The sequence below is a fragment of the Azolla caroliniana genome, unplaced genomic scaffold, assembly GCF_043228905.1.
Source record: "Azolla caroliniana isolate FFs.n. ecotype wild unplaced genomic scaffold, voAzoCaro1.0.p SCAF_1, whole genome shotgun sequence".
Classification (NCBI taxonomy): Eukaryota; Viridiplantae; Streptophyta; class Polypodiopsida; order Salviniales; family Salviniaceae; genus Azolla; species Azolla caroliniana.
Window position 1 is genome coordinate 11779933 of NW_028230436.1, and position 18163 is coordinate 11798095.

Here is an 18163-nt window from a genome sequence, read left to right on the forward strand (position 1 = left end):
CTTCAAAGTGCGTTGATAGCGAAGAACTATTTCAACGGCCTCTTCGAAGGATTTTGGATCCTTATCATGCACTATCTAGTGATAGTCCGAGTTGGGGATGCCATTGACAAAACAAGTTATTAACCAATTGTCCCCTTCTAAACCCGATTTTTGGATTTGGGTTTTAGCATGGTGGAAATAGTCTTCTAGCGAGGAAAACTTCCTGCTAGAGAGGTTCATTAAAGCTTGTGCTACCTTGGTTCAAGAGGGAGGTTGCAGAAATTGGCCCTTGAAAACTGTGACAAAATTTGTCCAAGTATCGGGCAATTTCCCCAAAGTACGGAGCCCATGCCACTAGGCGGCGGCCTTACCCCCTAGTTCTCGGCCGACATATGCAATCTTCGTACTATCTGGTGTGGTATAGAGCTCAAAATGAGACTCCCATCGGCCCAGCCACGTGCAGATTGCTTCTTCGGTTCTTTCCTTTTTTTCTCCCGTAAATAGCTTAACGACAAACAATGGTTCACCCTATCGCTCATCAGGTCTATTAGTCTCACGTTGTAAACTAATGACACGTGCCTTGAGAGCACTTTAAGATTGCCATTGTTCGGTCATCTGTTGAGGGGTGAAACTAAGGTAATGGCTTATTTGTGAAAAGTACATCTCAATGGACATTTGTTCAGGAGGATTTCCTTGAGTTCTTTTCGCTTGAGCGGGTGACATCGGGTCGTTATTTTGAGCCATTGAATGATTATTTCTGGCAAAGAAATAGGATAAAGTCAGACAAATAGTCATAACATCATGTCGTGATGTAAACATATCATGGGAAAACATTAATCGATATCATGATCTCACGTCAATACCCCTCTAGACGTATGAGATGAGGTTGAAGATCAGGTTACTATGGTAACACATCGATCGATTACCGAAGTTCCTTTGTTGATTGTTGTATGGATCAAGGTCGACCGCACATCGATCGATCACCATCAATCAAGAAGACAAAAGACAACAAAAGAAACATTAGAACATGAGCTCTGATACCAACTATTAGAGATATGCCCTAATGTGAGCATATGATAAGGATAAAATAATGATAGATAGATAGATAGAAAGGAGAGAGAGAAAGAAGGGTGTCGATCCACCCGACCACCCCCGAGTGAAGGGATCGAGATGGACTCGAGCCTCGATCGGCGTCCCATACCACCATCATGGTGTCAAGTCGTACTTGGTGTTGGTGTGCTCGCTACAAGAGTTGACCCACCACAAGAACAGAGTCTCGACGTAGTCAAAAGATGATGAAATGAGGGTAGCTAGGCCTCTTATTTATAGCGATACCCAAGGCCCCCATGCAAGTTCACACTTGGCCTAATGGGTTGTGTCAATCCCGAGGATTAAAAGTAATCCTCCCCTTCTTTACACTCTCGTTTAACCCTCACACTTATCTACGTGTATAGAATAATACTATGGTAAATTCTCACCACGGGATATTATATGGTCATGCCCATGACAATTCTGGTAAATAGAAGAACTTCCATGGGTATCTTGGTACTTTTCCCTTTATTTTATTGCTTTAATAAAAACAATATGAGTTCAAACCTTGAGGAAAAATTTTGGAGTTCTTTTGTTTTATGAATAATATACACACAAAAAAATCACATTTGGTATGACGAGATGGTGCCACCATAATGGAAAGATATTTTATTTTCAATTTTTTGGAAATACCACTCATGTCTCATGTATTTATCTCATTTTTAGATCAATATCAAAATGGTGCACTTAATATTTGCAAAAAAACAGCACTTGATGTGTGATTAGGAGAATAAATGGTTGAACATGGAATCTAAGAGCATTGATGTTCATGGGTGTCTTATTGTTGTGTCAAGGGCGACATATCAATTGCTATGATTAATGTAATGCATGGTTATACACATAAGCTAAGGTTGACGATTTTCATGGGTATTGTCATGTGAAAAGCATCTCTCGTGAAAATGGTATGACTTGGAAAATGCATGTTTGAACATGGAATAGAAGGGCATCCATGATCATAGACATGTGAGTACATCATTGTTATGCCCCTAGATTACGGGGGACTCAAAACGCACGAAACATGGTTGGGACAAAGACAATTTGAACAAGAAGATGATTTATATTATAAGAAAGAGATACAAGATTACAACAATCCCAAATTCTCCCAATGTTAGGACAAAACCAAAAGATAAAGAAGGGCTAGAGAGTGTTCAATATTACAGTGGGGGAGAGTAGAACTCGGAGATTAGGAATCATCCAAAAATGAGGAGAGACTCCTTATGTAGGCCAAGATATGACCGTTGGACTAGCCATTCCGACAGGTTGTCCCAACCCAACGTGGTGCCCCTTTTAGGACTAGGACTGGGTATGGGTATGGATATGGTTCCTTTCTTGAGTCCCAACTCAAATTGGGACTGCATGTTGATCGATCGGGATTGTCCCAACACTATTTGGGACTATCCCAACTCTTTTTGGGGTTTCTCGAGTTTGTCCCGACTCACTTTGGGACCACTTGCTAGTTGGGATTGTTTAGTTGCACCACCACCACATCATGATGGGTCATGGAGAGGAAAAGCTAACTTTAAAAAATATAATAGGCATGGGTCATGGGTCACCCAAAAAAATCTAGTTAGTGTTATTCATGGAGAGGGAAAAAAGAAAACTTTAAAAAAGCTTATGGATATGGGTTAAAGCTCACTACACTTTATATCACAATAATCATCATGACAGAAGTCTACATGTACAACAAGTGGGATTAAACCAACTTAAATGTTCTCGCATAACATGATATGATAAAGAGGCTCATTTTTAACATCGTTGTGTACTTGGCTCATGCATGCATTATAGTGTAACGCTTTCCAAAGAGTTAATATATTCATGCATATTTGCCTTGGGAAAATCTTGTAAGTTTCAAAAACACAAAAGAAAAAAAATTTGAAATACAATAGGATGCAAAACTTATATTCCAAGCATTGTACTTGTATTATCAACGTTGAAAGTTTTTTGAAGCCCCAAGCACACCACGTTGTCCTTCAAACCACACGAAGTTTAGTAGAGTGAGGAATGAGGAATGAGGGGTTTGGAATTAGAGGCTTTGTTTGTAGCAATCCATGGAACCTTAAATAGGAGCACAAACGACCTTACAAATGCGTAGGGACATGCTCAACTCATCCATGAAATATCTAAAGGTATTCTTGTTTACACTAACATCACCACGTGATTCATGCACCCTACCCTCTCATTTAAAAACATGTGATTTGCAAGAAACCGTCCAAAGGACCTTCTTCCTTATTCAATAGCAAAGTCCAAGGGGATGATGTAAGGTAGAAAATGGTCGAGCTACAAGGTGAAGTCAAAAGCGAAGTGCAAAACTCAAACCACCAAGTTTTTTTTTTCTTCCTCATTTCTTTTTCGTTTTTTTAATCGCGTCAAGGGGAGACATGTTTGATAGGATTAAGAAAACCAAGTAATGATGTGTTGTATTAAGGTAAGGTGGTGAAGAGCGGGGAGGGATCGTGTGTGTTTTGCAAGGAGATTTGATCGAGGTAGACAAATGGGGCTACGGTGGGGGGTGTACTCGGGGCACTTAGCCTCGCTAACTAAAAGAAGGCGGGGGGAGCCCTATGGAAATTGGATGAGAGAGAGAGAGAGAGAGAGAGAGAGAGAGAGAGAGAGGGTGTATGATGGATGGATTGTTCCTGAATCCTACCTATGGCTTTGGAGTTGGATGGCTGGGAAGCGGCCACGACTCACTAGCCACCTCCAAGTAGACAAGTGGAGAATCGGACGGTCAGGAAGAGGCCACGACATGCTCACAATGAACGACCCAGATCTAGAGAGAGAAGGGAGTTGAGGATTCAGAAGAAGAACAAAACACGCGCGCGCAGAGGGCGACCCCCACAGATCTACAGTGTGTGATCGATCCATCTACACACACACACACACACAGACAGACAGACAGACGGGAGAGGTCGCAGCGGCGGCGGCGGCGGCGGCGGCAGCAGCAGCAGCAGTAGCAGAATAAGAAGACGAAGAAGAAGAAGAAGAAGCAAGAAGCAAGAGTTCTTCTTCATCAATTTTTGTGGTACGCATCCGAGTGTGGCGATCGACCCCTACCATCCATGGAGCAGACAAAACCTCTCTTTATGGAAGATGGTGAGATCTTCTTCTCCCTCTGCCTCTCTGCCTCTGTTTCTCTCTCCTTTCAGCATCTTGTAAGATATACTTTTTGCATTACCACTTTGGTCTCATTGTCAATCCTGATTGCTGTTTTTTTATTCAGAGAAATCCCTTGCATATTTCGCTACAATAAGTGTTATTGGGGGGATTTTTCTGTTTTAATTCATCTTCTGAAATATTTTGCATTTATCAGAGAAATCTCTAGCATTTCGCGGCAATAATTAACATACGTAGATGTGTAATAATGCATAGATAAATCTGTGCATAGTTTCATACACTTATTGTTTGCATCTTTGCAATATATGCAACTGTCTAGGCATGCTACCTTGAATTCATAGATGAATATGTGCACAATTTCATACACTTCATTGCCGCATTTTCACAATACATGTGAATAATGCTTGGCATGCTATGTGTGCATAAATGCATTTGTGCTATAGTTTTGTGGCACTTGTTTTCTGGATTTTGCAACATCCGTGGTCTAAGCATGATATACATGCAGCAGCAGCAGAGAATTTGTTCATAGCTGAGATTTGTTAACTACGGAGGATCAAAGATTAAGTGAGACATGATAATCTGAACGCTAATGACAACGAGATTAAGTGAGACAATATATCATAATATTACTAGAAGATCACTTGGCTACAATGAGATTAAGTGAGACATGATATACTAATATTACAAAATGATCATGAGTGATTGATATATTAGATGCACAGGGGTGGCTTTTGATAAAAACTCATTGTTTGCTCATATGATATACCTGGGGTGTTCACTAGGATCTACCAATCTAGGGCATATTTATATTGGGGATGTACGGAAGGGTGATACCCAACAATAGCTTTATACACTTGTCTTATCATTTATCTCAGAGGAAGATAGTGGATCAGATTCAAGGGAAGTTCCAGATATGGGAGGAATCGAAGCGAAGAAGTCTGTACCTGGATCAACCAAGAGCGGTAGTGGAAGAAAAAGGGCAGCTTTACCAGCAGAAAAAGAGCATAAACGAATGAAACGGTATTGATTCTAATGAGAGAAAACTCCCTAATACCCCGAGTTTTTTCTTTACTTCCTCAAATGCCATTTGGTATTCGTTATTTCCCCAAATGCCTCTGGTCAACTATAGAAAGACAGAGAAGGGGATGAAGTTGACCATATATGATTGATCAAGTAGCACATATAATTTCTGGAGAGGAGGTTGCCAAGAGCATTTGAGGAATTTATGAAAGCTTGGGGACATTTCTGGAAATAAAGAAAAACTCAGGGGTATTTGGGCTGTTCTTCCCTTCCAATATAATACATAGAAGAATTTTCAGGGTCTCATGAGCAACCTTCATATGCTAGAATTAAACAAACCGTGGTACAGGTTGCTTAGGAATAGAGTATCTGCACAACAAGCAAGGGAAAGAAAGAAGGCATATGTGTCCGAGCTAGAACTTAAAATGAAAGAGCTGGAACAAAGGAATGCAGTGCTTGAAGAAAAGGTTTCAACACTACAACAAGAAAATGCAATGCTACGGAAGGTAATGTAGTTCATTCTCTGCCACCTGGAGCCTTTTGCACTTCTTCAATGAATGGGTTACAATTAGCAGGAAAAAATCTAGTTTTGAAGAATATCAATTTAAAAATTCAATGGAGTAGGATTGATGGATGTCAGCATAGTAGAAAGTATACAGATTGGAGCTTCTCAAATGTTGTCGTAGGTCATAATTTTAGCACTTTAAGTATTTAAAAACTAGCATTGAATGCCGCAGGTCTAGAACATCTGACTAAAAGCATATACACATGTTACTCACGTAATCCAGAAATGTCATAAACTCATATGTACATATACAAATCTTAAGAAGATTAGGGCGGAAGTGCTTCGACTCTATATATGTCATATATGTTTTCAGTGGCAAGTACAAAGCTTAGAAACTTTGGGCTGAAGTGCTCAAAATAGTATATACTTGTCAGTGCCAAAGCAATTCTTACAGAGGAGCCGTCAGGGCCGTTGTGTTTTGATCAAAAGAGGCTGTATTTATAGCATAATTACATACATGTCTTGATGCTATTCTTAGATTATTGTAGAATGGTTGTATGTAAGCCCCCGTGTTTATATTATTGGGTTTACTTTAATGTATAGAATTGCCATTATGTGTTTTCTGCCATAGAGCAATTGATTAATATCAGTTCAATTACATAATTCTTTTTCATTCTTCTCCATTGAAATCTTTATTTGTGGTACAACTACTCAAGCTTTGCATTGTTTCATTTTCTACAAGTGCTGCAACTGTTTTTTGCAGTGCTAGGGAGTAATTTCAGTTATAATATACTCTCTCCATTACTAAATATGAACAAATGAAAATTCCAGGTTATAAGGAGCAGTACCTCATCGACAAATGAAAATTCCAGAGGATAAACAAGGTAATGATGCGGGCAGCGGAAGCATTAAAGTGCATTTAATATTTAAGGAAAAAGTCCTAGATGCCCATGTTTTTCTACATTTCCCAAAATGCTCGCAAGTTCTGGTTGATTCCCAAAACGCCCTGTGTCATAATTGTTAGAAAAAAGGGAAGAAACTTAAATAGCTAATGTAATTGCTTCTTTGGGTGTTGATCAACTGCATTCTGGGAAACAAAGAAAATAGGAATTTCGGAGTTTTTCCCTCAGCATTTTTACTTGTGACATCATTCTCATCAGGTTGTTGGTCTCCAAACAGCGTATTGTTCTTTGATACTCTTAATGTGAGGGTGTATCTTATTGTTTGAGGTGGAGGTGATTGTTTTTTTTTTCCAGAATTGATATTTTGAACCTGCACAACTCAAGGGCTGATGTTTTTCTCTGAACTACCAAGTGCTGCAAAAGTTCTTATTGTCCATGTTTAGCTCTATTACATCCAGAATGCTTACCATTAAATGTATTTGATGTGGAGCTGAGCTGCTTTTGTAAAGTATCTCAAAATTGTGATACAATTCTACTCACTACACCATAATCCAAGCATATGTAACATAGCAAATGGTTATTCAGATTGGGAATACTTTACCCTTTTAAATGCTTTGAGCCAAACTCCTTGTTAGTGGGTTACAAAACACTTTCATCTATGTATAACAACCTCAGATGCCTGAGCTTAATGTTAAGGAAGAATTCTATAACATCTGGATGGCTAGTTGAATGATTTACATCAATGTTCACTGCAAGGCAATTAGCTTGTAAGTTGTAAATTCTGAAAAATTAATGTTGAACCAAACACCTTGTTATTGGGTTACAAAACACTTTTATGTATGTATAACAATCTCAGATGCCTGGGATTAATGTTATGAAAGAATTCTCTAGAACATCTGGATGGTTATTCAAATGTTTCACATCAATTTTCACTGAAAGGCAATTAGCTTGTAGGTTATAAATTTTCAAAATGAACAGATTAATGGGCCATGGCTACTAGATTAAATGAATATAAACTATAATGTTGAATCGAGTTTTTTGACTCGAGTGTTTCCTCCATTTAACTTATTACATGCCCCTCTTCCAGCATGCAAGCAATTGTGCTCACAGAAACACCTCTTAGAGAAATAGAAAAAGTTATCCCTAAACCCCCCAAAAAATACAATGTACATTACTGACAATTGATGGCCTTGGCCTTATGTAGAATCACAGCCCTTCAAATTTCCGAACTTGAATGGACATGGAAACACTCCAAGAAAGTTAACATTATATTCAAGGATTTCTGTTAATATGTTGTTGCAAGCTAACTAGCTGAGCATATATGCCTCTAGGTTTATTGATAAGGTGCTTATGGTTACCATGCTCTACCACCTGACCATCTTGCAACACTGCAATGTTATCAGCACCACGAATGGTAGAGAGACGATGAGCAACAACCACTGACGTGCGTCCTTTCATTAACCGATCCAGTGCATCTTGGACAACCTTCTCTGATTCAGCATCCAATGCACTTGTGGCTTCATCAAGCAGTAAAATTGCTGGATTCTTCAACACAGCTCGCGCAATTGCAACACGTTGTTTTTGACCTCCAGAGAGTTGCATTCCTCTCTCTCCTACATCTGCTTGATATCCTTGTGGAAGTGATGTGATGAAACCATGTGCATTGGCAGCCTTAGCTGCTGCTATCACCTCTGCTTCAGACGCATTATCCGATCCATACTTGATATTTTCATAAATGGTAGTGGCAAAGAGAGCAGGCTCTTGCTGTACAAGAGCAAGGTGTCGTCGTAGAGAGCGAAGGTTAAGCTTTTTTATATCTTTTCCATCAATTAAGACTACCCCTGCTTGAGGATCATAAAACCTTGCAACAAGGGCAATTACAGAACTCTTTCCAGACCCACTGGGCCCAACCACAGCAAGGCTATGGCCGGAGTGAATGCGTAGACTCAAATCCTCGAATACTTGAACATCTGGTCTAGCAGGATATTTGAACACAACATGCTGCAGTTCAATTGACCCTTTTACTTGAGTAACAACTATTGCAAGTGGATCATTTGGCTCAATTTCTGACTTCCTATCAATGATAGCAAATACTGAAGCTAATGCTTGTGAACCCTTAACAATGTCTGGAGCCATTGCAATTGTTTCTGCAACTCCATATGCTGTTAAAATAAGCACCATGAATGCCTTCATCACATTTCCAAAGTTGGTCTCTTGATGTTTAACTAGTACTGATGCATACCAGAGAGCCAAACCATATGAACCATACATGCAGCATTGTGAAATACCATAGCCTATACCACTCAGTTGTCCTCTTAACCATAGCCTTTTGCTTGAAACGTTCAATTCAGACGTAAATAAATCTAATATCTTGTCTTCAGCACAGAAAGCAGCAACTGTGCGAATATTGCTCACAGCCTCTCCTGCCACCATACTGGCACGGGCATAAGCTTTCCCAAGATTTCCTCCAAAGCCTTTGAGGAATAATTGCTGTTACAGCAGGTACAATACATCAAAAGGGAGAGTTCTTAAAAAAAAAGAGTTTCAAAGGGAAAATATGTGGGCACGACATGTACCTCGCCAACTGATGCTCCAATAAGAAGAGGATAGGTTGCAAGTATTACTAGAGTCACACGCCATTCCATGATAAATGCGATCACAAAAGCTGTTACTGCAAGTGCAATGTTCTGTGTTATGCTTGACAATCGATCTGCCACAGCAGCTCTAACAAATGTGGCATCAGTAGACAATCTTGATGCCAGTAAATTACTGTTATTTTGATCCAGATCAAACCAGCCTACTTCATTGTGAAGAATGTCTACAAAAGCAACAGAAAAAGAGTGCTTTATTATACTAGGGCTATACCGTTTATTTGCCAAGAGCCTAAACTCCAAATATTAGCCAACAACCCAAGACACATGTTTCTAATCTACATCAGGTCCCAACACATACGGCATATCAGGACTTTATTTCCAAATAAAATAAATCTGTGATGCAGCACGCTTCATCAAAACAAAAGGACAAGTTAAGGGTTGTTGCATATTCTGATAAGCCCTAGACACACTACAGGAAATTGCTTCTTTTGGATCAACATATAATATTTGATATCCGTTCCAAGGATAATAGTAAGATCTATCTATCTTTACCACAGATAAGAAACGAGTTCTATCATGTCATTTTTCCCCTGCCAGTAAATTGGAACCATTATGAAACGAAACCATCACTGTAAGTGCTTTCCCCATATCAGCATCCAAATATGGATCTTAGTGACAAGTCTGAGAGAAGAATTTTTGAAAATCCACCTAGGTTACATCATGATTCATGAGGGAAACAGTTGGAATCCAAACATCCACTCTAATCACTCCCAATACCAGTCAAATTTCTTATTGAAAGCAAATTATAAAATATCAAACATATTGGAGAATGACAAAAGCAGTTCTAAGTACTCGATAAGCAATGGAAAGGAAGTACACATAGACCATAATAAACGTGTTCGTGCAAGCATTCAAACGTTTGAAAAGGGAAAAATGTGTGCTCCTTTTTTGTTTCCTTTTTTTCATTTATTATCATCACAAATCAGCTCACCCTAGAGGTAAGTTGTCATGCTATTGTTGTCTATGTCTTGAGTTCAATTCCCAATTTTCTCATCTCTCTCTCGTTAGTGTCATGTCATATCAAAATTTTATGTTAGTGTCATTTTTTTTCTTTTTTTCTTTTTTTTCTTTCTTCATTATTAGAAATTAGCTCAACCTAGTGGTAAGTTGTCATGCTACTATTGCTTATGTCTTGGGTTCAATTCCCAATTTTCTTATATCCTTTCGTTAGTGTCATGTCATGGCAAAATTTTATGTTAGTGTCATGTTCCGTTTTTTTTCTTTCTTTGTTATTAGAAATTAGCTCACCCTAGTGGTAAGTTGTTATGCTACTACTGCCTATGTCATGTTTTCTTCATACTCTCGAATATACGTTTTATGAGTTTTTGAACATTTGGTTATAATTTATAATGTCATATTTTGATTCAATCTCTATAGTTCATACTCATTTTTTGTAAAGTTCTAAGGTGAGGAGGATAGAGATGTCTTGATTCTTAAGAAGCATTCCAAAGGTATGCATGTGATACAATGCAAATATTGCAACCATACTTATGTTGGTGGTTCACAATGGATTAGAGTCCACTTATTGGGATTGAGAGTGAATCAATATATAATATAGACCATAATCAATCCAATCCAACTTCGAGATGATTTACCATACACGTTTGATTGAATCATTCTCGAATGTGAATGCACGTATGATACGTATAGTTCATTCTATGGAAGTAAATATCAATCAGAAATTTCCCTTTGAAGAAATTCAATGGGATATCATTCCACAAATTCTTGAACTGAAACAATTTCTCTCTCTACCAACAAACATGCAGGTACTCTTCTACTAACATGCAGGTACTCTCCTCAAAGTAGATTAATAGACAAATTAAAAAGGGAAGAAACCTACTTGAAAACATCATCTTCCGTATGCGTGCAGTCAAATACTCCCCGGTGAGTGTGAAGAAATAATGCTGCATAACGTAAATGAACACAGTTGCAACGGATGCACCAGCGAAAATAAGGGCCACTTTACGAACTTCATACTTCATATGTGGTATATCTGGACTGTAGAAGGTAATCAACACTTGACTTATAGCCAATGCAAAAAGGGGAGTCTCAACCCCTGCCATGATAGCACCTATTGTTCCCAATAGTGCATATGGCCACTCAGGAAGATTTAATTTGAGAAGCCTCCAGAATATAGGTGCAGATGCTGGTTTCTTGCTATAGTTATCACCTGGCTCAACTGGTGGATACAAATCTGATTCAAAAGCAAAAGAATGCATGCTTGACGAATGTGAGCTCAGGGTTTTCGACAATGTAAAAGATGTGTACGAATTCCTTGCTAGCTCCCTGACATGAAAAGCTAATCATGTTTAGTCAAATGCTAAAGAGATCGTGAGGGTAATTGCCCATAAATATAAAGATTACAGGCTTACTGGGAGTACTTAGTTGAAGCTGTAGTTCTTGAGTTTGTCCTGTTCAAAGAAGAATCCTGAAATTTGATCAGACCAAAATATTCCCCAGTTTCACCTTTAGACATGAGCTGATCATGTGTTCCCAACTCCACAACTTTGCCAAGTTTGATCACAGCAATTGTATCAGCATTTCGAATGGTTGAGAGACGGTGTGCCACAATAATTGTTGTCCTTCCAACCATAAGTTGATCCAATGCTTCTTGTACCAAATGCTCAGAGGCTGCATCTAGTGCACTTGTGGCCTCATCAAGGAGAAGGATGGATGGGTTCTTCAGCATTGCCCTTGCTATTGCAATCCGCTGCTTTTGACCTCCAGACAATTGTACCCCTCGTTCACCTACCTGGTGATGCAAGGTGTACGATAAAAAAATATTTTCCATGCATACAGGAACACCAAGTTAACTTTCCTGGAATATCATTATACCTGTGTAGCATATCCATTAGGAAGCTGCTCAATAAAAGAATGAGCATTTGCAGCTTTCGCAGCCATGTGCACAGCTCTCAAATCTGCACCATCCTTGCCATAAAGTATGTTTTCCATAATACTAGTTGCAAATAGAGCAGGCTCTTGGTTTACTAATCCAATTTGTGTTCTAAGCCACTTGAGCTGTAAAGTTTTTATATCATGGCCATCGATCAATACCTTTCCTGCAAAGCATCTGAACAATAATAAATTGCACAGACCAGCCATACTGCTCGGGAAAACATAGCTTTAGATTCTCGGAGATACTCACCAGATATGGGATCATAGAAGCGCTCAATCAGAGAAATCACCGTGCTTTTTCCTGAACCACTTCCACCTACTAATGCCATAGATTTTCCGGAAGGAATTTCCAAGTTGAAGTTGTTAAAAATAACCACATCTGGCCTAGAAGGGTAGCTGAAGCATACATTAGACAGTTCTATGTATCCATCAACTTGAGCCAGGATCTGCCCTTCAAGATGACTGGCATTGATTACAGGTTTAGATTTTATCATTTGAAGAATATTGTAACCTGCAGCCTTTCCTTTACCAAATGCAGTTAAGTTGGGTGCTGCCTGACCTAGTGATCTAGATAATCATAGAAGTACTTAATTGCAAGCAATTGATATGACTTACAATGTGAAAGAACTGTGAAAAGTTAAAACTTACATGCCACTAATAATCACATTCAAAATTGTTGTGAAAGCCTGGCCACCATTTGTCACCTTATGAATAACCAAGGTGCTCGCATACCATAGTAGTAAGGCCCATGCACCAAAAAGTACTCCATAGGTACAGCCCATACCAATTCCTTTTGCCATTCCACCTTTCTTTCCAAGTTTCAAAGAAGTTTGCAATGCTGCACTAAATGTATCAATAGTCTTCTCCTCTCCGACAAACGAGTAGACAGTCCGGATTTGTGATATTGCCTAAGATCCATAAGAATTCAATTCCAGTTATCAAGTATTATCAAATCAATATGCATCTTTCCACATGTGAAATTACCACCTAATGAAGAAACATCAGTGCCAAAAAATAAGCATGTGTATATGAGCCGTGGTATCACAGGCAAAAGCATGCTTAGAACCCTTACTACAATAAGCTCTATGCTAGCACAAATGATAAGTCTCTTGCAAGAATGACTACTCAAAATCTCAAAATGTTAGTAAATACTCAAAACATAGCTTCAAGCCATTCTCTGTATCCTCTTTTTATTCAGTTGTATTTGCAGCTCTTTGGTTTTTCCTTTAATATGGCAATTTGTAGCTTGTCACTAGGAAAACAAAGCTTCAAACCATTCTTTGCACTCACTCCTTACTCAATTGCATTTGCTGGCTTTAATTTTTCCTCCATGGTTGCAATTTGTACCTTGTCACTGGAAAACATTCTGAGGAGGCAATATCAATACATGTATTTAAAGTATGGAACAATCCCTCACCCATGGAAATGCTTCTATCTATACTTTGGCATTTTCTGGTTTGAATAACAAAAATATTGTGTGGAAAAACGTTAATATTGAACAATTTACAGGAAGCCTTGCTCACACAATACAAGCTAAAATGCTTCCTGGCATAGAGATGTAGGAAAGTCAGGCAGTGCTTTTTAACTCTAGGAAAAGTGGTATAGATGGTAAAAACAGCTGCAACTTTCAATTATAAATGGTGAAGCTTTACAGCACAGCACCATGCAACTAAAAGGGTAAGAGATTTAGAATGGGAGATATTTTCCAGTGGCTACATGTTCTCCTACAGCATGCTTCAAAACATTAATCGCATTTCTGTTATGCAAGCTGCAGAGTACAGTTTGTTCCCATGCAAGGATTTATGCAAAATCACAGATGTAAGAAAATCCATCATATTTCTGTTATGCCAAATCACGGATGTAAAAAACTCCATCGCATTTCTGTCATACAAGCCACAAAGTACAGTTTGTTCCATGAAAGGATATATGCTAAATCACAGATATAAGAATATCCACATCTCATGTGATTGAATGCAGACAATCTTGACATTTACAGATAAAGATGGCATTTCCATTTTTCTATTATGTGTGGCACGAAAGTTATTATCGTTCCAAAATACTTCAATCAAGCCAGTCTCCACACTTGAGATGAGATAGATCATAGCCAAGAAGGAGCCTCATATCAAATCGTGAGCTTTGATGAGGAATCATGATGAGACAATGTGTTGATCACAACGGCCATCAACAAACTGAATCTATATTTGCAACGAGACTCGGAACTTGTGTTTCATGGTTCCTAGTGCCAGATATCATTTCCGAGTTTCATTTCAAAGAACATAAATGATTTCAGTGAGTAGGCCCTCCAGGCACCACAGCTTTGCTGTATGGTTAGCTTACTAAAAAGATTAAGATAATAAAGACATGATACTTGTTTGGAAAAGAAGCTTGTAGAAAGATTGAGATATCAAGGTATTACCAGTACACAAGAAGGATTCAACTTTCTAAGAAAAGAATTTGAAAGAGTATCTGGGTAAGAAATTAGCTGCAAAAAAGAGAAAAAGTATTTACCTCCAACGCGACACCTCCTGCTTCTGCATATGCCTTTTGGCTTTTCCCGGTGAGTCCTACTGTGACTGCAGCATATGTTCCTCCAGCCAACGCCATAAGAGGAACAACAGCAACAGTGACAAGTGTAAGTTGCCATACAGACGAGAATCCCACAGCAAACCCAGAGATGAATCTGGCCATATAGTGTAGGTAATGGCCCATCTATAAACAAATAAATCAGCATTTCTTTTCATCACATGATCTTATATCACAACAAAGATACATTAAATATTATGTCACAACTTTTTCCTGGATCACATAGTTTACCACAATGAAGATGCATCCAGTATTGTGTCACAAATGTTTCCTGCGAAGTGTTTTTTATCACAGGGACTATTAAATTTCTTTCACAGGCAACATGGCTAACACACACCTTTTCACTGATGGCATCCTGCACAAGAGCAGTATCACTTGAAATCCTATTCACTATCTCGCCAGTGCTAATATCTATGTCAAAAAACCCCACGTCTTGATTGAGCATTGCTTGTAGATATAATGTTCGCATGCGTCCAGATTGCCTTTCCCCAGACTGCATCCAGCATGAGACCTCTGCACAAAATTAAGGATAATTTCTGTATTCTCGCAAATTTAAGCTATTACACATCAGGTATTAAACAACCCCATCCACTGGACTCCAGAATATATCATTTATGAGGGAAAAAAAATTCAATAGCCTAAAAATGTAAAGGATAAAGAAGTAATGGTTTCCGAAAAAGGCTCATGAAGAAGTAATGGTTCCAGAATCATATTATTAATGAGGGAAAAGAAAATACCAGAGCCTGAAAATGTAAAGCATTTCCAACCACTATAATCCGATTATCAATAAAAAAGTAAATGAAAAACTATACCTAGCCATCCCGATACCATGACTGCAATTCCCAAGTAAAGGAAGTAGAGAGCATACTGCATAGAAGAAATATAAACATTTGAGCCAACATTACAAGCATAAATTTTGTACATCTTCTCTCTTAGTTGGGAGATGCAAATGTGAAACTGGAAACCACATGCATATATCAGATATAAAGTCTTGTAGTTTAAAGGTATGCATGAACAGTTCAAGATTTCTTCAATAAGCACCTCAGGGATTCCATGGTGACTTATTTAGATAATGAAATCAAGTCTTGAGGGTTATAAGCATGTATAAAGGGCTACACTAAGCTTTTTGGTTCAAGAAATCTCTACTGCAGACATCATCAATTAGATGGCAAGATAGAAATAATTGATTGAACCTAATTAAACCAGTCAATAAGTTATTCTATTAAGATGGCAATGGACGCATCATAGCTCAGCTACTTGAGTGTAGGAGTTGGTGATCATTTATCCCATCAAAAAAACAGCCAGATAATATGATAAGCTGTGCGCAAAGGATCCTAGTAATGAATGCAACTAGGTCTGCAAAGCCAGGAAGGAGGTAGCAAAGAAGTAAAAAACATGAGAAAATGACCATGCCTTCGCAACTTCCTTCGCCATGACATGAGGTTCTGAAGCATGCGATCCAAATGCATTGATGAGCTTTCCAAAGAAGATGAAGAATATAGGGATGGATGCACCATGGACACATGCACCTATTGTTCCCAAAATCATGAGCACATAATCCACACCATCTGCAAATGAGAAAAGCTGATAGAGAGGAACACTTGGATTGGATTTTGAATCGCTTTCTTGCTCTGATTTAATGCTATTAATGGGGAGTACACTTTCTTCATGGTCAATGTCTTCATCTCTGGTCAGCCTACTGTTATTAACCACTATGTTTTCTTCTATCCCAAGGGTCTCATCATTGTAAATATAATCTTTTTTGCTTGCCCTTAGACTAGTATGTGATAGAAGAGAACCAGAATCCAGGGAAACTTCTTCGGTGTTGATCATGGCCACAGGTATACAAACAGAAGGCAATGGAGCCCAGACGTCTTTTTGACAATCTGCGCTGATAATGCCAGAAACCACAATGCAATGAGTGTGCAATCAGCCACACAAGGAGTCCTTTGGTATATACACTTTTAATGCCCACAGGTATGCAACCAAATGGCTGTGGAACTCAAAATTCCTTTACAATCTGTGGTTACAACACTCAAAAAACCACAATATGTGACGTAGTCAATCAGCCATGTGAGCGAGGAAGCATATGATTTATAAGGAGATGTGGGAAAAAATGAGCCCATGCAAGGAAGGAAGCATAGCACTGGTTTATATACTGATAATGGCCACACAGATATGGCTAATGTGGTCAGAGTTTTCTTCCTACACTGTTGAAGGTGATGAAGTAACACAACATATGGAGATATGGTCAATAGAGCCATTAGAGGAATCATGTGGTTTTTATATGCAAGTAACGAAAACCATGGATTTTGACCAAGAACAGAAAAGTCAGAATCCGTTTCTTGCTCGACGATGAGCAAGCATCTATCTGGCAAGGACGATGGTGACGGTTAGGTGGTGAAGGAGATTAATTAATTGATCTACGTTCTCTCCCCGTTATCTTACTATACACTCTCTCTCCCTCTCTCTAAATGAGAGAAGCTTAAAAGAAAATCCTCTGCATTGTTTATTTTTGTGTGTTCCCATGCTTTGCTGCGGCAAAGAAAGTGTGACGAGGAATCCGGTTCTTCTCTTTCCTCTCACCCCCTCTTTCTGTCTCTCTGTGAATTTTTATTTCTTTCCATAAAAGATAAACCTTTTCTCTCTCCATCTTTTTTCTTTGTGGTTAAAAAACATCTCCATTTCAGTGTGAGAAGACGTAAGTACCTGTATGTCTCCTCTTCTTTTTTATCTCTAAGCGTGAACAATATTTTCTTCTCTCTCTCTCTCTCTCTCAAACAACAACAGCAACAGCAAATGCACGGAAATCGTGTGCGCGCACACACTTTTCTTTTCTTTTCTTTTCATTCACAAAAAAGAAAAGAAAAGAAAAGAAATACGGGTGGAGATCGATCGGTCGGAGAGAGATACAAACAAAAACACTCACAGTCTGGAGCTTCTCTCCTCTTTCGTCTTCTCTCTTCTTCTTCTTCTTCTCTCTTCTTCTTCTTCCATCGCCGTCTGTGGAATGATACTGACTTCCTCGCGGTTTGTGGCAGTCTCCCTCGCCATTTTCCGCCCGTCTTCGTGCTGCTGCCAAACCCTGCAGAAGCTGCTGCTGTCATACAGAATTTCTGATTGTTTGACAGGAGGAGCTAGCTATAGCTATTAATTATTAGCCTATTAGCTATCTCGTACAATAATTACGAAGAAAAAAAGCATGATACATTCATTCATTCATTCATTCATGTGTTATTTTGTCCCCCCAAGCCCAAGAAGATATATATGAATATACATATAATTGTCATATGAATTGAGTTGGGTGGATCGATCGATCTATCGTTCGTCCGTCCATCCGTCCGTCCCTTTATTCACATACATATATAACTCACTCTCTCACCCTCTCGTTCTTCTTTGGTTTTTTGCTGGTTCTGGGCCCC

At 38.8% G+C, this 18163-nt stretch overlaps 2 protein-coding genes across 2 annotated transcripts; one reads left to right on the forward strand and one right to left on the reverse strand.

The window, feature by feature from the left end:
- The first annotated feature begins 4027 nt into the window (after positions 1 to 4027).
- Positions 4028 to 7319, forward strand: LOC147868998 (transcription factor HY5-like). Its single transcript, XM_087325646.1, has 5 exons — positions 4028 to 4161; positions 5058 to 5202; positions 5552 to 5708; positions 6539 to 6591; positions 6964 to 7319. The coding sequence occupies exons 1-4, from the start codon at positions 4128 to 4130 to the stop codon at positions 6584 to 6586; spliced, it is 384 nt and encodes a 127-aa protein (XP_087181772.1). The 5' UTR covers positions 4028 to 4127; the 3' UTR covers positions 6587 to 6591; positions 6964 to 7319.
- Positions 7320 to 7665: 346 nt separating this feature from the next.
- Positions 7666 to 17776, reverse strand: LOC147868999 (ABC transporter B family member 19-like). Its single transcript, XM_087325638.1, has 11 exons — positions 17671 to 17776; positions 15554 to 15608; positions 15079 to 15254; positions 14667 to 14867; positions 12807 to 13066; positions 12409 to 12725; positions 12099 to 12322; positions 11636 to 12015; positions 11104 to 11549; positions 9186 to 9427; positions 7666 to 9099 (listed from the first exon to the last, which is right to left on the reverse strand). Exons 2-11 carry the CDS (start codon positions 15570 to 15572, stop codon positions 7882 to 7884), a joined length of 3483 nt encoding a protein of 1160 aa, XP_087181764.1. The 5' UTR covers positions 15573 to 15608; positions 17671 to 17776; the 3' UTR covers positions 7666 to 7881.
- Between the last annotated feature and the right edge of the window lie 387 nt (positions 17777 to 18163).